We start from the raw sequence: 19,949 nt of genomic DNA, 5'->3' as shown, positions 1-19,949 counted from the left end.
TGATTTTTTAATGTTTATACGAAATTATTTGTACTGAGAAAAATATATCAGTATCCTGAGATAACAAATACAAGTAAATCTTCTCGAAAGTTAGCATCCATATTTTTAAACGTGTTAAAACGCAAACCCTTAAATATATCGACTTAAAACAAAGTGACTTATGCCACTTTCAAAATAAACGGCTAAATTGTATCCTTCTTGACAGCAATTTTAACACTTTGACTAGTGTTACCCGTATGCGGGTAACAAAATTATTTAAAATTTAATTTCTATGCTAATCCATAAACATTTCTTAATTTTATTAAGATTCGCAAGAGGTAAGAATGTTGAAATAGTAATCGATGTCCTATAACTTTGCTTTGCAAGTTTTATTTAAATGATTTAAAATTTAATTGATTAATGAAATTCTGAGATGTTTTCGGCGAGGCCGTCAATGTGCTAATGGCAATATTTATTCAGGATCATTCAAAATCATAAACATAAGAAAGGACAAGAAATAGATGTTTGATGAATTCTTATGAAACGAAATACGGTAAATTCTTCCTAATTTTCCTTCAGCTTGTAAACAAAACATCACTAAACTAACAATTTCTATATTTCCTTTCCTTTTCATATATATTTGCCTATAACCTTTCCTAGTATATTATACCTAGTATATTATACCTAGTATATATACCTAGTATATATACCTAGACATCACTAAACTAACAATTGCTATATTTCCTTTCCTTTTCATATATATTTGCCTATAACCTTTCCTATTATATTATACCTAGTATATATACCTAGTATATTAACCTAATATATTATAACGACTATTTAGTCGTCAAATTGTTTTAAGACATCACTAAACTAACAATTTCTATATTTCCTTTCCTTTTCATATATATTTGCCTATAACCTTTCCTAGTATACTAGTATATATACCTAGTATATTAACCTAGTATATCATAACATCTAACAATATACCTACTTTTCGTCTGAATCTTTTGTCCGTCTCTGTAGCTTGTCATCGGCGACTCGCCCTGCAAAGCATTAGCTCCGTGATCCGTGACGACTATTTCGAGTGGCATGATCGCGCGCTGCCTCAACCCCTACCGGCGTAGAATAAAACGTTCGAACGGCCAGTGACAGTCAGCCTCACGCAGCACACGCAGCTGGTGGTCGGCCCGAACGCGCTCGAACTTCGACAACCGCGAGCGGAACGCGGTCGGTGTAAAAATAGCGGGCAGTTGGTGGTGACCGATACGACGAATACTTGGTTGCGAACCAGAGACAGATAATCGCGTACTTACAATCGGCTACAGAGAAAAGGTACAGTGTTCAAATGTTGTTCGACAGAGCGTCGTCGGCTCGCGCGTGAGAATACCCGCGGGGCTGGTGAAAGGACGAGCGAGGGGGTGTTGTTCGGGTGGTGGAATCGAGTTGAACTTCCCGCCGAGTGGAGCGCCAATCGTCGAGCACCGCTGCCGTCGGCGCATACCGCATACCCGCCAATCGTCCGTGATGCTGCACAGGAGGACCCTCGCCGTCGCCGTAGCATCGCAGTTCGTTGTCGAAAATCTCCTCTCCTCTTGGTTGACTCGCGTGGCCGGCTACCATGTCGGCTGCCTCGGCGGCCTCGGCGTCCGTGGCTTCCACCATGGCCCCATATCGCGCGAGGTCATGCACGAGAACTACCAGAAGATGCGCGAGAAATATAAATGTAAGTAGTTAGCACCAGAGCCGCGCGGCCATTTTTACCGTCGTCTCGCTCTAGCGCGCGGTCGTCTGCTCGTCTCTCCTTCGGTTCCGAGTCGCGTGCACCCCCCTTCGCGCATGCGCAGCGCCGACAGCCATTTCAATATTTCGAATCGATGGCATTGGCGCGCGGGACCTTGATACGCGATCCCGCGTTGATCGCGTCTCCGTACGGAAATTCTCATTGACGCTTCAATGAGCGTCCGTATTTATCTCCCTCTCCCTCTCTCTCTCTCTCTCTCTCTTTCTCTCTCTCTCTCTCTTCTGATTGCCTTTTGTCTCTCGTCTTCCCGTCCCCGCTCCCTGTCCCCCTTTTCAGGAAGCGTTCGATTTACGGTTGATCTTGGGGGCAATGTTATCGTTAAACGTTACGAGAGCGTTACACGCGGCTTTCTTTACATATTTGCGCGTACGTCGATGGCGTGTCTCCGACGACTGGCAAACCGCCAACGTCTTCCGCGAGTCTATTAACGACGCTCTGCTTGAACGGATCGACATAATTTATAGATCTCGGAGGGATACCCAACCTAGTTGTACTCAGCTGGTGTAACGGGTGCCCGGTATTTCGGCACTGCAGAGAGATCGTAGATTTTTCGAGAAGTTTAAGTTTTGTTGTTAACAAAATTTATACTTTTTATGCTATTCATAAAGTGTATCGTAATTCCACTATTCAAAAAGTGCATCAGAATTACACTATTGACATTTTTGACTGTCGCGTCACTATGTGGGAACACAATTGTTTAAAATTTAATTTTTTTTAATTAATTCTCTTAAGCTGATTCAAATTAAATTCTTAATTTTATAAAGATTCGCGGTTATGTTGGAAGAATAATTGATGTCATATAACTTTGCTTTGCAATTTTAATTAAATCGAATAGAGAATACTTTAATTTTATGAAACTTTTCAAGTTATTGATGCGGCCGTTAAACTGTTAAACAGAGGTTTTACTCATTTTTGATTTACTATTTCAATTCGATTTATAATAATAGGAGAATTAATAAATTTTATGGTATCAAGGTCACTAACAAGTAATTAAAGATTTTATAGGACATGGTGCGATAGTAATGGTTATTTTCAATGGCAGAAACGATGGATATCGAAATTCTTTTAGATACAGCACTGTCATTAAGGGACTTTCGATAGTTTAATATTCGTTTTATTTAATATTTAATATTTAATATTTAAATATATTAATATTTAATATTGTTATGTATATATTATGTAATATAATTATATTATGTAATATATTATACATATTGTTATATTTAATATTGTTATAAAATTCTGCCACAAAAATTTCTGCTATAAAATAGAATTCCTTTAAACGAGGAAAAATTATCCTTCAGCGATACATACATTGATCATACTAACGCTCGAGTAAAAGTATGCTGCAGGTGTGTGTTCCAATTATGAAAACAATAGTTAGTTGAAATTCTTTTTAAATTTAAATGACAAAATTTATCCAATAAAAGAACAGTTCAACTAATAAAGGAGTTGCTAAAGAATCTTTAATACAAGATTTAAAAAAAACCGTTTTCACTAGATTTGTAATTTATCCTTACAAACAGGTCACCCTGTGTATATTTTATATTGATCTTAGCTCTTAGCTCATAGCTGGAATATCTGTCCTCCACTGACTGCTTCTACTTTCGCTAATGTTTACGAATGTGAAGTAAGGTGCGCTAATAATATCGTTAATTTTTTCAAAATTCTGTTTACGTCACGTTATTTGTCACATGGAGGCAAGACAATTTTGCATTTAACGTTTCTGTCTATCTCTGCGTTGCTTCTTGAGTCATTTATTCATTAATTAGTAGCGTCAGTTGTTAACAATTTTGCATTTAAGATAACTTAATGTTGTACTCTTAATACTCGTTCTTTTTTTTTATATCCATAATAGCACATACTGTTTTTGCATACTGAAACGTAATTATTGTCTTAATTATTTTATCGAATACGTGACCTTATCACTAATTATATTTCTGTCTACCAATTAAAACTAATTAGTCAAGCTCTTCGGTGAGATTAATTTTTCTTCGAGAATATAAATCTTCTTTAATTTATCATGTTTTCAGCTTCTTAGTCATTGGATGGAACTATCAAACACTAAACCAGACTGATATACATATATTCTCTTCTCATTAATATACAAGATTCAATCAATTTATTTAAATTTCCTAGAAGTTTCATTATAATGTGCCTTTGAATAAATAAACTCGTTAAAACAATTTCAGCAATTATAAGATAAAACACGGAAACTAACTATTTCGACTCGTCCGATAGTTTTAGCGTTAACAGCGAATGCATGCATATATGTGATGCGTTTCAGTAGTATATCGACGTTTATTGGAAGTAGAATTAGTTAGCGCTAGACAGACACATCTAGCTATCGTATTCGGAAATACGCGCTCTCGCAAACGTACATTCTCTTCTACGCGTCTTTCACTTATCTTCATAGATAAAAATAATTAGTTCTTGATATATGGAAGCTTATTGTATCACCAGAGTCACTAACCTTGAAAAGTTGTGAACTTTAAATAAGTTTCCGATGATAATAGAATCCACTTAACCGCACGGCGGAAGCCAAGTTTTGTTCGATAACGCAGGTAAACACAAAGTTTACCGTCGTGTTAATTGATCACATTATGTCGGCATGCTTTAAAAAGCGGGAAACAATTTCGCGCAAACATCCATGCCTATCACATTAAGACTAATATTGAACGTGACACAATAATAGACTGGTTACATTATACCGTTAGAACAGGTTCGATCAGGATTATCTAACTTGTTGTTCTCCATTCGGAGCTCGACGCCTGCTATTTGAAAATGGAGTTACCCAATTCTCGACAATATGATCTTAAAATACCAATTCATTAGCATTGGAGACAATTTCCAATTGCATTTCGGTTAAATACACTATCAAATTATAACAGATATATTGTAAGACAAGCTGGTGAGGTAAGGCAGCAAAATTTGATGTAAATTAATTAAATTTAATAATTATATGAATATATATATATAATATATTATTAATATATTATTATTATATTATCATTATATTATATATATAATATATTATATATATATATAATAATAATAATTTAATAATTATTAAATATATAATTATATATTATATATTTAATAATTATATATATATATTATAATTATATTAATTATTGTTATAATTAAAAAATTAAATATAACACGTAAACGTACAATACAGAAAATCAATATGCAAATTTATGCACGTCTTCACTTTATGAAATCTTAACAACAACTAATTACAAATGCACAGAACATATAGGTACACGCAATATACAATATACATATACGTTAAACCGATTATTTTCCCGCATTATATAAATCAGATTATAAACATTACGAAACTCTCTCAACTGGAAATCCGTGTGGTAACATGAATTTCTCTCACGTCTCTCAATCACTCAGTCATATTAATTGATATTGTATACACGCTATATTAATAAAAATAACTGCACAATTTCCTAATGCTACGTAACAGTTTCAGATTTTTCTGTGGAATTTTTTGCGCGCAATTAAACCGTGAAAATAGAACAAAACCCGATAACGCAATTTTTTCCTGTAACTACCCTTCCGGCTAAGACAAAGGGTTGAAACTTGACGCAAGATGGTTTTTCTTGGCAGTGTGGAGAGGGTACTTTTTGCTCCCCTATCCGACCACACCCTTTGAAACAAAATTGAAGTTTCAACACTTTGCCTGCCGTCTCGGCAGCTGCAAAAAGACAATTTGTTCAATCGAACAAAAATCAAGAAATTAAGATGTCCGAATTCGTTGAATTTGTCTAGTGAATGAAAAAATTTTGCCTTTATCAAACTGCCGTCTTCTTATGCCGTCTTCATTTTTAATTGTAAATCTAAAGTAACTTTCACATTTTTAGTGATATTGAAACAAAAATGTAACGAAAACATCACATTTGTATATTTCTACATTAGAAATAATAAAAAATGTGAAAATATACAAATCATTTCTTGGTTCTTGTTTAAATATTAGTAAAAATGTAAAAGTCACTTTGAATTTATAATTATTCACCGATCTATAGGTGGCCTTCTTTAGCATGTACAGAAAAAACTTAACAAAATACCATATTTATTTATTTCTATATTAGAAATAATAAAAAATAGAAATGTTATAAATCTATAATTATACATACCACTATACATTTGTCCAATACTCGGTAGGTTTAGTATTAACACTGACCGTACCGGACGTTAAAAGTTACTCGTCTGCGTTGCCTTATACAAGTTACAGTTTTTCAATTTATTTAGATTTTTTACAATTTTTATAATAACATATATTGGGATAAATAAATTTATTAAATGGCTTCCGATGAATGTGTCTTTATAATTTCAATAATTGTAGAATAAGAATTGAACAAACCGGTTATTTGACCGATGATGATACAGTTAGTGTTAAAGATGTCTCCAGCAAAGGTAATTATTGGGTTGGCAACTAAGTAATTGGCGATTTCAGTTATAGATGTCTCTCACTCCCATTTTCATGATATCCGTAAATGTTATATTATAAAATTATTATTATTATTATTATGTTATTTTTTATTATCCGTGAATGTTAGCAACTGGACAAATTGAATGCAGCGGTCAAGGAAAAGCGACCAGGATTGGTCAATCGTAAAGGTGTCATTTTCCAGCAGGACAATGCTAGGCCGCACACGTCTTTGTCCACTCGGCAAAAATTGATGGATATTGCTTGGGAATCGATGTTACACCCACCATATAGCCCCGATCTCGCGCCATCGGATCACCACTTATTTCGATCCCTGGACAACTCCCTTCGTGGTAAAACTTTTAATGACGATGACGCTGTAAAATCTCACTTAACACGTTCTGTGCCGAGCTTTTTTTACTCGAATCTTCACACTTTGATATTTTACTAAAACTTGATGTATTACGTGCAATTATTAATTCTCATACACATAACAACGTGACAAAAACTTATCAACGCCCATTCTTGCGGTGGAAATTGATTCTTCGGTTCTAAATTTCTTGTAAACAATTTGTTCAGTTCACTAAGTAAACATGCAAGCGTGTACCATCGATGGTACACGTGGCACGGAACGTGTTAACTCAGTTTTTGGCCAAAAAGGATCAGACTTTCTACGAGCGTGGAATTTTCAAGTTGCCGGAGAGATGGCAAAAGGTCATCGAACGAAATGGAAAATACATTACAGATTAAACCTCGTTTCAAGTGAAAAGAAATTGTTTATTTCATTGAACAAATCGGCGATTACTTAGTTGCCAACCCAATGGATCGAAAATTTTCATATCACCGGCAAAGATAATCACAGTAAGAGCCATCGGAAATTTCGGGCTAATTAATGGCGGCGCACCATAGAAACGAGAAAACCGGAGGGGCGGACGGTCAGAAAAATCTAGGACGGTGAAAACGGTCTGGTATCGAGCAGCTGCGGGACGAAACGAGAGCGCGGACTTATCGCGAATCGAAGTCGGAGGAGTAGCGCACGTGGCGTTCGTTATCCTGCAGGATTATGCGAACAGGGGGCCCGATGCAAGGCCGTGCGCGCTGTGTCACGTGCATACGAATCGTATTCTGCACCCGCGTCCATCTGATAGGGCCTATCCGAGGTAACGCGAAACATTGTGCACAGAGCAGCGCGGTCTGTTTTTTTAAATTATGCCACGCCCGATGCGCGCGGGGCGATAAGAAATAGCAGAAACATTAACGAGCGTGCAAATACTCGCGGTGTCAGGCTCCTGATACACGCGCGTTTAATTATGCGGGGGCCCGACAAACCACCTGAATATCTCCTTCAGTTGCGACTGTATGAGGAATATTTTTTACGCGGTTCGTTCGAAATGAATTCCATATTTCAGCATTTGTACTCCTCTCTCCTCTCGGGGGAGATAACGAGATTACTTTTACGGTAATTACGATACTCTTTCGGAATTGACAATTTTTGTTTTCCGATGTCTGCACGAATGCAATCTTTTATTGAATTTTATGTAAGGTGGTAATGTCAACAACGTTTTATTTAACTTCTTCGAGATTTTTTTGTGGAGAAATATCACCTTTTGCAGTGAAATTTACAGGATTTTTTTCTATGCATGTTCTAAGCGCGTTTACAAATTTGTCCGGTTAGAAAACATTGAAATTTGTGGCATTGGATTCTTTGAAACAAAGTTCAGTCTGAGAAACGTCCCATAACGGACACGTTTTGTTTATCCGAAATCAAAAAACGTGTAATTAATTGATATGAGTTTGGCGATAGCAAGTAGAAAAACGAAAGAAAGAAGTCGAAGATTAAAAAAATAACGTCGTTTCGAAATTTTGTTAAAACATCAATGAAACATGCGAAACGTGAGCATAAGTATACCGAGTGTGCACTTAAACTTTGAAAGGAATTCATTAAGTAGTTTTTGAGATATCATGGGTAAAAATATTTTTATGTTTAGGGGTTAAAGCGTTACTTCGCGAGCAAATACGTTCGAGTTTCTGATAGGTGATATGAGAATATTCTCCGATTGCTCAGAGTTTTTAATTTTAATTTTATGAGGCAATATGTATTTGCAACTTGCAAACGTCGTCGTTTGCGAAAAAAAAAATAGAGAAATTTCACGACCGCCAAGTTTTTATTTAAACGGAAAATTGTATCAATCCGTGCTGGATCCATATTTAAATAATCAACCAAGGTTGGAAAACAACGGGGTGACCTTGAAAATCCCGAACTGAATTATCTTAGCCTTTAGAAAATATTCTCTTATCATATTCGTTAAATCATATAGCACACAAAACATTTTTGGTGTCATAACTGAAAACGATATTTCTATGGTTAGCAGGAAGAACGCCGTCACGTTTTAACTTTCGAGATATCATCACTCGTTCAAAGTTCTTAACATTAGTCAGTAGTGTTTTAAATTGCATTATATTTTTAAGTCTGTCGAATTTGTTTTCTGGCAAATACGTAAATCCTGTATCCTACAGCTCAATTAACGTATGAACAAATTTTTTGAAATTGTGGCATGCAGCGTTTTTCGTTGCAATCAGAGAAAAATCTCTGATTTACATTCACCGCCTTGAGATATGCCGCCCGGTATATAAAATTACGTATAATCATTCGACCCGTGATTGCAAGAAAAAACGCCACATGTCACGTACTTTTACTCTCAAGATATTATCTTCTACAAGTTCTTGACACTAATTCTCTTATTCGCATTGTTTTCTCTTATTTTCGCTTTATAATATAAATCTACGTTTCCTTTACATAGCCTAATATTTTTCATTCGCACAATTAATCTGAATAACAATAAGCAGATTAGTAGTAATCCTTTTTAAACGAGTCCACCGGATATTATGTTGAGAAGAAAGTCTTTCTCTGAAAAGAAAAGAAAAATTCAATGGCTATATTAATCAAATAAAATATTAGAATAATATTATAATATTTTATAATATAAAATAAATAAATACAATATAAATACAATAAAAAATTAGAGTGAGAGACGATTCTACTACGAAAGTTATGCATTTCTTTTACGTTTTGCATTTTCTTTCCAGAATAAGCGATCTTTAAGTCGGCGAAGAAAGCTTTCATTTAAAACTCTGCCTCTCGCAAAATAACATATAAAACTGCGAATTTCCGTGAAAATCCAACTCACGAGTACGCTGTCCGCCACTGCGGCGCGAAAAATTGGACTCGCGCGGTTTCGTAATTCTCTAGTCCAATTGATAATGCAGCCTGCCCAGCACACTTGAAGCACAGAAGCAATCGTGCCAAGGGCTTTGCGACGTAATAGTCCCAACAGTTGACCACCCTTTTCAATTACGCTACCCGTGTAGCAATCGAAACTAACCGTGTAATTGTCTCGTGCAGCCAAAAAGCTTCCCCAAGACGTGAATCTGAAGGGGGTGTTCGCTTGCAACGAGCTCGACTTGAAGGAGGTGCAGGTGTACGGGTTCGATTACGATTACACGCTGGCCTGTTACAAACCGTCCATGGACTATCTGCTCTACAACCTCGGCCGCGACATGCTCATCCAACGATACAAGGTACGCGCACGCGAAAACGAGGGAGTTCGATTAGTTTCTTAGCGACAGATTCTTCTTTAACCCTTTCGTTACGGGTGCCGTATATATCCGGCATCCGCGCGACGACCTGTGCGTACGGGTGCCGTATACATCCGGCATCGAAACGAAGTGTATACAGAAGACAGCGATGTGTATAATTTGTAGCAAAAATGATAAAAGAACGGATTCGCGGTACGAGTGCAAAGATTGCGATGTTCGTCTTTGTACAGATCCTTGCTTTCAAATGTATCGCACAGAATTATATTATTGGTTTTTACATATTATTAGATTTTTATAATTTAATTATATATTATTATTATTTAATAATATTATTATTTAATATTATATAATATATTATATATTAATATATTATATTATATATATTTAATATATATATAATATATATATTTAATATATTATATTATAATATTTAATAATATTATATATTATTTTTTTATAATTTTGTTCAATCGTTCGGCTTTGTAATTACATAAATACCTATGTTACCTATAATCTTGTAAGTCTTTTTAAATGAAAAATGTAAATATACTTGCTACATTAGAGCAACGATTGTTTTATTCGGCACAGTTATTATTTAAGGCTTGGAACAACATATACACAGAAAGCACGCGCACTGTGCAGATTTCCGGAGCGAATTTCCGTTCGGTGAGGGTACTTCGGCGGATGGAGTTGCCGTAGCGAAAGGGTTAAAAAAAACGAACTTCGGCGACGATTGACACGGTTAATACGGTTCGGTGTTTCGACTATTTCGAAGCGAATGAAACAATACACGCACATCGTTCATAGTATAGATTCCGGTTGAGCTATCGTATGCTGTCTGCACGGTACGTATCAAAATCTGCCGTAGCCAAAGGGTTAAAGAACAAGGATGACAGCCTTCCCGAAGGATCTGGCCACGGAGCGAGGAAGGCAATGGTGTCTTCTGGGGAGCGGAACGCGACTGATCGCCATGGAACGCGTATCTTTAATTCCTAGAATATCATTTCTAACAAACTGGTAATGAAAAGAAAAATCGTTGCGTCTGCGAACGAACGGCCGACGGAAAGTTCCAAAGCCGACGAGAACGACGACGCCGTCGACGAGGACGACGACGACGATGACGACGACGACGACGCGACGCCGACGAGGCTCTGTCGCAACGAGACTAATTCGTACGAAAACGGGGCGCATGAAACTTCGTCTAACTCGTTTCTGCTCGCAAGTTCGGCTCGTCAGCGGCGTTTTCTCGAAAATCAAGCGACAATTACGGCCGAACGAGAATTTCAATTGAAACTTGAGGCAAACCCGTTTAATCGACTGTACAGTACCCCGAGGGAATCAGCGACCTCGAGTACAAGGAGAATTTCGCTGTTCGCGGCCTCCATTATGACATCGAAAAGGGTCTGCTGCTGAAACTCGACAGCTTCTTGCAAATCCAATTTGGCGCCGTTTACCGCGGCCTGCATCCGGTCCCCGACGACGAGGTCCTCCGACTCTATAAAAACAGGATAATACCGATCGCCTATGTCGAGGCGCCCCATAAACACTCTCACGTAAGCACGGTTTAACGGATAAAGAGCATGCGTTACCGCTCATAATTATTCGAACGACGGTGGCTTTAGCCGGCCTTTGAAAGGCGTAAATGTCTCCGGCGTTTTTGGTCCCTTCGCGCGAACGATTATCTACTTATCGAAGTGTGCTCTATGTGCACTTCTATCTTCCTTTAACACTTAACGGACGGGCCACGTAGATTTAGATTTTTTTCTTAAATCTGTATTGATACTTCATTAATATTGGGTTGGCAACTAAGTAATTGCCGATTTGTTCAATGAAACAAGAAATTATTTTTTACTTGGAACGAAGTTTAATCTGTAATGTATTTTCCATTTTGTTCGATGACCTTTTGCCATCTCTCTGACAACTTGAAAATTCCACGCTCGTAGAAAGTCTGTTCCTTTTCGGCCAAAAACTGAGTTAAGTGAGATTTTACAGCGTCATCGTCATTCAAAGTTTTACCACGAAGGGAGTTGTCCAGGGATCGAAATAAGTGGTAATCCGATGGCGCGAGATCGGGGCTATATGGTGGGTGTAACATCAATTCCCAAGCAATATCCATGAATTTTTGCCGAGTGGACAATGACGTGTGCGGCCTAGCATTGTCCTGCTGGAAAATGACACCTTTACGATCGACCAATTCTGGTCGCTTTTCCTTGGCCGCTGCATTCAATTTGTCCAGTTGCTAACATTCACGGATAATAAAAAATAACATAATAATAATAATAATAATTTTATAACATAACATTTACGGATATCATGAAAATGGGAGTTATAGAGACATCTATAACTGAAATCGCCAATTACTTAGTTGCCAACCCAATAAATTGAAACAGTTGCGAGAACCGAGAAAACGTTGTAGCCGTTATGCATATAACTATTCTGGCTGATTCCAGTTTCGATTCTTCGCGACGTTTATTTTTGAAATACTGTCCTATTTCATAGAATATAGAAAATAAAATTGATCATAGCAATGATCATTTCAAACACGACGCTTTAGAATGTGCGCGTTACACGAGAAAAAGTCTACCGTTTTCTTCTTTGGACACCTTAAGAGAAGATAATTGCACAGTTCGATCTCTGTTAACAGAAAAAACATCCAGAGATTCTGACGTAGAATACAAACAGTTCGCAGTTAATTACCGGTAGTTGCCAACCCAATATTTTATTAATACAAAACATGTAAATAAATAACTTCGTAAAATTGTATCGAAAGTGTAGCGTTGATTTAATGAAACTGCAACGCTTTAAAACCATACGTACATGTTTATTTAATTCTCTTAAAAAATGTCCGGGAACCGAGAAAGACAGTGAAAAAACAACCCGTCTGTTAAGCGTTAAACGACCGGATTTTTTCCCAAAAATTATGAAACATTCAACGTTCGTATGTTCGCGGTGCTGACTGAAAGAAATGAAAAATCTTTTCCAGGGATTATTTACCAAACTGTGTTAGTATTGATTTGTTCGAAATTATTAATTACTTCCTTCTTGATGGAAATACTGTGAAATATTACTATAAAACATTCATAAAATATTCACATAGAATATTCAATTTACGAGCATGTCGAATTATGTAACGGATCAGCTCCATTTTAATGAAAATTAGTAAATGATTTGTGAATAATATGTTATTACTAGGCTGTTAATTTTATGCATTTATAAGAAGAATTTTAATAATATAGCTATGCTATTTTCAACTTATATAAATTACTATAAAGAATGATTTATTTTTATTTCATTTCTGTTTCTTACAATTGTCTTGGAAAATATTTACACAAATATTCGCAGTCCACGGTATTTGGAATATAGTGAAACATACTACTTTGACATGATGAATCATCTCAGCTGATGTATTATTTTTGTTCGAAAAATTACAAAATTTAATGAAATCTCAAATAGTTTCTTTTATTTGAATTACTTAAATCATTCAAGTAGAATGATTTGATATTAGCGCAGTTGTGATAAGATAATCTATAATTATTTTACTTGAATAACTATTTAGTTGAATCTAGAGTATAAATAAATACATATACAAATACATGTAAAGATTATTTCATTTACTAGCATTCAGTATGATCCAGATGATTTCCATACGAAATGATTGTATTTCCCAAATGTAACTTCTGTATTTTGAGTGTTCAAAATCGTTCGAATAATTATCAGAAATATTTTATAATAATTATATCTACCTTGTAGACCTACTTGCACCCTTATTGTGAACCAATTGTGTGAATCCACAAGAGTGAGTCCACTACGTTGTACATAGTAATCTCAAACTCAGAAAAGACCACGAGTGGTTGTAATGATTTTCTAATATTTTCTAGATGTAAAATAATAGAAGTTTGCACAATTATGACACTTTTCGTTAAAATATTAGTATACTTGCAAAAATGACGTATTGCAAACGATACATTTTCAGAATCGGCATTCTTATTTGCGATAACAAATAGTCCATTGTCCGCAACCATAAGTTCTATAAAAATCGAATATTTACATTCAAATACGCTTAAAAAATGAAGTTTTTGCTCTAATCGAAGATATTTGTCGGGAACATTGTTTTTGACACGTTCTGTCCGTCTCGTGAGAGGGAGACACAACATCTATAGAAATATTACGCAAACCCGTAGCAATGCCTTGTTAAAGCCTAGAATTCAAACTTCACGTTGCGTCCGATATTGTTCGAATAGAAAATACAACGACCGCGCCGTGAAGAACTAGAAAGGAATAATTTCAAGTCGCTCGTGTCATTGCATTTGACACAATGATAATGAACGTCGTAACTGCCTACGAGGTTCAACAATTAAATATTCAACAATTCTCCATTATGTAACCGAGTTCACGATTGTTTTGACTCTTCAAGGTTGATACCTTGCATGCACGTACGCGTATCCCGATTTTCCCGCTCAAAAATCGAAAACCGGACAAACTTTACAGCAACTTAAACGTCTTTTGTTTGTTTGCATGCGTCGATACGTGTGTTTTTCATGATGGAAATTTCGCAACGTTGTGCCATAGAAAGTGAGTATAGCTGTCCGTTTCATTCGGGGGTCTCGCGTACGCGGATGTAATGGAAGTTTTCTTGCAGGAGGCGTTGCACCGATCGAAAATGATACAACTCGCCGATTTATTCTCGGTGCCGGAAATGGGGCTTCTTTGCAATGTCACGGAATACTTCCTTCGGAACCATATAGACTACCATCCTGAAATACTTTTCAGGGACGTAAAGGCGAGTAGAAAACTTCGACACATTTATGTTATATTTCATTTGTCCAGATTAGGCATGAAACGAAGTTGCTGAATCTTATTAACCCTCGAACTGCGATTACAAGGTCATTTCGAGCTAGAGTATTTAAATATTTCAATCGTCATCCAATAACTTAATTTTTGACAGTTAAATAAGATAAATTACGGTAGGAACAGGAAGACTAATATAGGTCTGCAAGAAGTTTCTACAAAGGTATCTTTTGAAAAGCTAATGAGTAAAGCTGAAAATGATCGGTTAAACCAGGGGTGTCAAACTCGCGGCCCGAGATGAACATTTTTTATGTCAAGCATCAGGACGTAAACAATGTACTAGTCAAAATAAAAATATTTGTTTCTATGAACATTGATCTTTTTTTTTGCGGCCCACCTAAAGTTAAGCATTGTTTATTTGGCCCAAGTTAGCTTTTGAGTTTGTCACCCCTGGGTTAAACAGTTGAAATACAACGAAACAATTTTACTTATAGTGATAAAAGATACAATGAAACATACCTTGAATCGTAAATTGTAAATTGTAAATTGTAAATTGTAAATTGTAAATTGTAAATTGTAAATTGTAAATTGTAAATTGTAAATTATTCTACCAGGTTTTGCCGTTAAAGAAATTGCGATCTAATCTACGTTTCCTTAAAATCGTAAATCGGAGTTTCAAAAATCAGTAAATATCTTTCTTTCAATTGTTTCGTCTCTTTTATATGATATTCACCATTGTGTACTAATGCAAATAGATTCGAAGGAAAGATCAAGGAAGCGTAATTAATTTTGAACCATTTTGAAAAAACTTTGCCTCAACGATCACAAATGTTCATCTTAACATCGACCTTGTTTTCTTTTCTCCTATCAGAACTCTGTACAGAGTTGTCACCCCATAATGCACGGACTAGTTGTACAAAATGTCGCGGACTATTTGGAACAGAATAAGGATTTAAAGGAATTCTTCGATCGACTGAAAAAATCCAACAAGAAGATGTTCCTGGTAACCAACAGCCCCTTCCACTTTGTGTGAGTGTTGCAATTTGCAGTCAATTAATTTAACCACATCTGCATCGCGATTTGAACTTTTCCGAAGATCGAACATTACAAAATATAATAAATTAGCACGCAATCGATTTCCCATTTTATAAGTAAGAACAAGATTCAAAGTTCCAAATTATATTAGGTCTACCGGAAAGGTCTGTCCGTTTTTGAATTTGAAATATAACACAATTTTCATACATTTAATAATATTTATTGTAGAATATACTTTCCATCGTTGCTTATGACTTCTTGCCAGCGCGATGGCAACTTGTGAATGCCATTTTTAAAAAATGATTTATTTTTAGAGGCGAAGAACTCAACCAGTGCTTGGTTGACATCAGCTTCGGTTTTGAATTTTTTCCCGTAAAAAGTTTTGCAAAGAGAGAAACAAGCGATAATCGGAGGGTGGCTAGGTCTGGGGAGTATGGTGGATGCGACAGAATTTGCCAGCCTAGCTCTGCGATTTTCTGACGAGTCGCCAAAGCAGCATGTGGTCTGGCATTATCGTCGGTAGCCATGTTTTCACGATCGCGTCTCGCTTAATAATGACATGAGACATCTTTGTTTCAGTTTATTTGGGAGAGTACATGTGTGTAAATGCAATGATAAAGAGAGGTAGTCGTATATGCCTCGAATCAACATGTGCATATGGATTGAAACTTGAAGTGACACTATCGGACAGAACTTTCCGGTAGACCTAATATATCATATTCTAGGGCAAGTCGAATCTGTTATAGAAACTCGCTGCAAAAGGAGAATCTTCAATGTGCAAATGTGCGATAGATTCAGTCGCGAAAAAAAATTGTAGAAAATTTAGAAGATATACTTTAAAAAAAACAAATGAACGATTAATTGTGAAAGTAGAAGCTTGAAGCTTTAAAATGTTTTTAGTCGTGCAGGTTTCTAGTCATACGATCTCCTCTTACAAAGTTCAGTAAATTGTTCTTAATTGACGTTCTGCTTGGAAACAAAAATGGACAATTTGGGAAGATACGATTACTCGAGGCTTGCTGCTCGTTTTTTCACTCTTTAGACGACTGATTCGTCCACTAATTTTTGTAAACTACGATTAAGATCATAAACATTTGAATTTACATCGAAGTATGATCGATGGAAATCGAAATCCGCCTTCGATAGAAAATTTTGCATAAACGTTCGGAGTATGATCAATATCGATATGACTTTCTAAAAAAAAATATAGCTCGTTACGAAGTTCGTTATTATTTTGTTCGCAGTGATATAGGAATGAAATTTTTGGTCGGCGACAGTTGGAAAGATTACTTCGACGTAGTAATAGTACAAGCGCGGAAACCGAAATTCTTCACCGAGGAGAGCAGGCCGCTCCGAATCTACGACGAAGTAAATAAAACTCAATTGTGGGATCGAGTCACGAAGCTCGAGAAAGGTGTCATATACCTCGAAGTAAGTACGATCTCTTTCTGTTCGCTGCCGTTGAATTTGAGTAATAACGTTTCTATTCTTAGGGCACGGTTAAACAACTGCAGGACATGACCGGATGGCGAGGACAGCAAGTATTGTATTTCGGGGATCATCCCTATAGCGATCTGGCGGACGTGACCTTGGAACATGGCTGGAGAACTGGCGCTATCATCAAAGAATTAACTGTAAGCAGCGAATTTTCGAATAGGGGTAACAGTTCCATTGATAATAGATTGCAGAAAATTTGTAGAAATTATTTGGAAAAGTATGTTGTATCAAACGTTTTAGAAGTGGAATGACTAGACCGCGGATTTTATGCATTTATAGAAAAGAAAATAATTATATTATGTTCAGCTTACTAAAATTATTACAGAAAGAAACAAATTTTCTACCTGGTTAATGTACGATGCAATCGACTAAGAAAATTCTTATTTTGCATGAAGATCCGCAGACCAATATTGACTTAAACGCTGAAAATAGTAAATCTAATTTCAACAGCACAGATTAAGATCTACTTTTATCTCTGGCAAACCGAGAAGTAGCTAAAATAAAGGTTTCTTTACATTGCTCGTATCTGCATGTGTGCAACAAAAAGATGAAAATTTACCTTTTAAATAGTGCTCAGATCAAGACAACTTTATTCTAAGATATTTTTACCACTTTTTTCTCTAATAATAATTAATTGGTTCTCGTTCTTGATCCATTTTTCAATAAAGACAAAACAGAATTCGAAAAAAAGAATTGTTTTATCATTTATTCATAATTCAGAGTCAACGTATACTATATCGTAGTTGTGTAAAATGTAATATTGCAAATGCAACATAATATTTCTTGATTTAAAGTGTGTTGTAGAAAAATAGTTGAAGCATTATCCTAAAGCCTTTAATGATTTCTGAGGAGTCAATGAGAGTTAAAAAGACTCTCATGCTTCGTTTACTTTGTAGTTTTCTATATCATATGATACATAACAGCAACTAAACGTTATAATTTATCCGTAGCACGAAATATCGACGTTAAACAATCCGAGGTTCAAAGAGAATGCAAATTGGTTGCAAATGCTGACCGGCTTGATCGAGGAGCACCAAGATTACGAGGGACCGGATGTGCAGACGGTGCTGGACGAGTGGATCAAAGAGAGGGACGAGTTGAGGAACGAGATAAAACGCGTGTTCAACAAGCAATTCGGTTCCGTTTTCAGAACATATCACAATCCCACATACTTTTCTAGAAGACTCTTTAGGTTCGCCGACATTTATATGAGCTCGATCACAAACCTGTATGAATACTCAACCACTCACACGTTTTATCCTAGAAGAGGCGTGATGCCTCACGAATACACGAGCTACTTCGTTTAAATATGCGGGTTTGTGTACGGCTTCGCAGCTATAGCTGTGTGTCGCCGTATTTGTTTTCGAATCTGCTTATTCGTTAGAGCTTTCGACAGAAACAATCAAAAATGTTCTGACAACATACTCCGAAAATATTGCAATTGTAGAAGTTGAATGCTTAAAGCCAAAACGACTTCTACCGAGTTTCACTTTTTACTTGAGATTTTGGATGTGAATTTTTGAAATTTGCTTTTTTCACAAAGCGAAATAATCATGCTGATCGTAAATATATCAGTATTTACCACGTGGTAAAAGAAATTTACAAAGTGAATGTCCTATATAGAATGGAAATTTATTAAATCTGTGTAAAATAAATGATTCGAGAGCCATAATATATTCAAAAACAACGGATATGTTATGCTGATCATACATCGGTCAAATATATCTGGTCATTTTTGCTTGATATGCGTATTTATCGCGTTTTCTGATATTTGATACAAGAGCTTGTATGTTGGTAATATATTTGACAATTTTATAAAGCGAGTTAAAATTCCAGAAGTTCTCTGCTGGTGTTAACGAGTATTCTCCCCTGGTGTAAATAAAAAGAGAATATCAGACTGCTACGAGCCAAATTATAAGTTAAAAGGCAAGCATAAATCCACTGTGTTGTCCAAACAAACGTATTTAGCGTAACGTATAATTATTTCAATGGGGTAACTTGCTCGAACTTACCGTAGCGCGGGTCCTATTTACCAATGCAATTGAATCAAATAATTTGGTAGAGGTCTCGATGGTACAAACAGAAACGATAAGATCAATAACGCTTGATATCGCAGCGTATAAAATAATTCGTAGATAATAATAGAAGTTAACTGCTTGTAGAACAATTTAAAAACTGTTGAGCTTCGTATATTTTATTCTCTATGGAATATATATATATTTTAAAATATATATATATATATTTTATTCAGGTACAAAATCGATCGTATTAAACATTACAAATAACAGAGTCTATTATCAAAGCGTATATATATATATCATAGATGAAATACCGCAAAGTGGACGTATAAAACTTATTCTACTATGTCTTTATAGTAAAGTACAATTTAGAATAAATAGGATACAGAAGTTTTAAGTTAACAGGGCTGTTCCTAGTAACTGTGATTATACTTCCACCGAGCTTATTTTTTTCATGTTAGTATTTTCTGTTATTATACAAAATGTACACTCACAGTGCGAATGATTCTTACTGCCTATAATATGGCGGTATGGTATCCGAACGAGAATCATGGAGATATTGTGCATGTTAAATGACATATTGAAACTACTTGCATATAGAAAAATTCTACTTAATATTTTCTTTATCGATTTAGCATAAATTGTTTTACATTTGTATATCTTCCCTTCACAAGTACGGATACAAAGCTTACATGGATGTGTTCAAGATATACATAAATGATTGTAATAGTCAATGAAAATAAATCTAGACAATTATATTGTGATGTGCATAATTTATATTTGTATTTAT

General features: G+C 35.8%; 1 protein-coding gene across 1 annotated transcript; it reads left to right on the top strand.

Annotated features, from left to right (window-relative positions):
- The first annotated feature begins 900 nt into the window (after positions 1-900).
- Positions 901-19,923, top strand: Nt5c (5' nucleotidase C). Its single transcript, XM_033469730.2, has 8 exons — positions 901-1,705; positions 9,628-9,803; positions 11,147-11,374; positions 14,461-14,601; positions 15,481-15,638; positions 16,889-17,075; positions 17,138-17,278; positions 18,092-19,923. Exons 1-8 carry the CDS (start codon positions 1,507-1,509, stop codon positions 18,446-18,448), a joined length of 1,587 nt encoding a protein of 528 aa, XP_033325621.2. The 5' UTR covers positions 901-1,506; the 3' UTR covers positions 18,449-19,923.
- Positions 19,924-19,949: the final 26 nt, after the last annotated feature.

This window comes from Megalopta genalis, chromosome 10, assembly GCF_051020955.1.
Source record: "Megalopta genalis isolate 19385.01 chromosome 10, iyMegGena1_principal, whole genome shotgun sequence".
Classification (NCBI taxonomy): domain Eukaryota; kingdom Metazoa; phylum Arthropoda; class Insecta; order Hymenoptera; family Halictidae; genus Megalopta; species Megalopta genalis.
The sequence above is the reverse complement of the archived record's forward strand: the minus strand, read 5'-3'. Positions and strand labels throughout refer to the sequence as shown.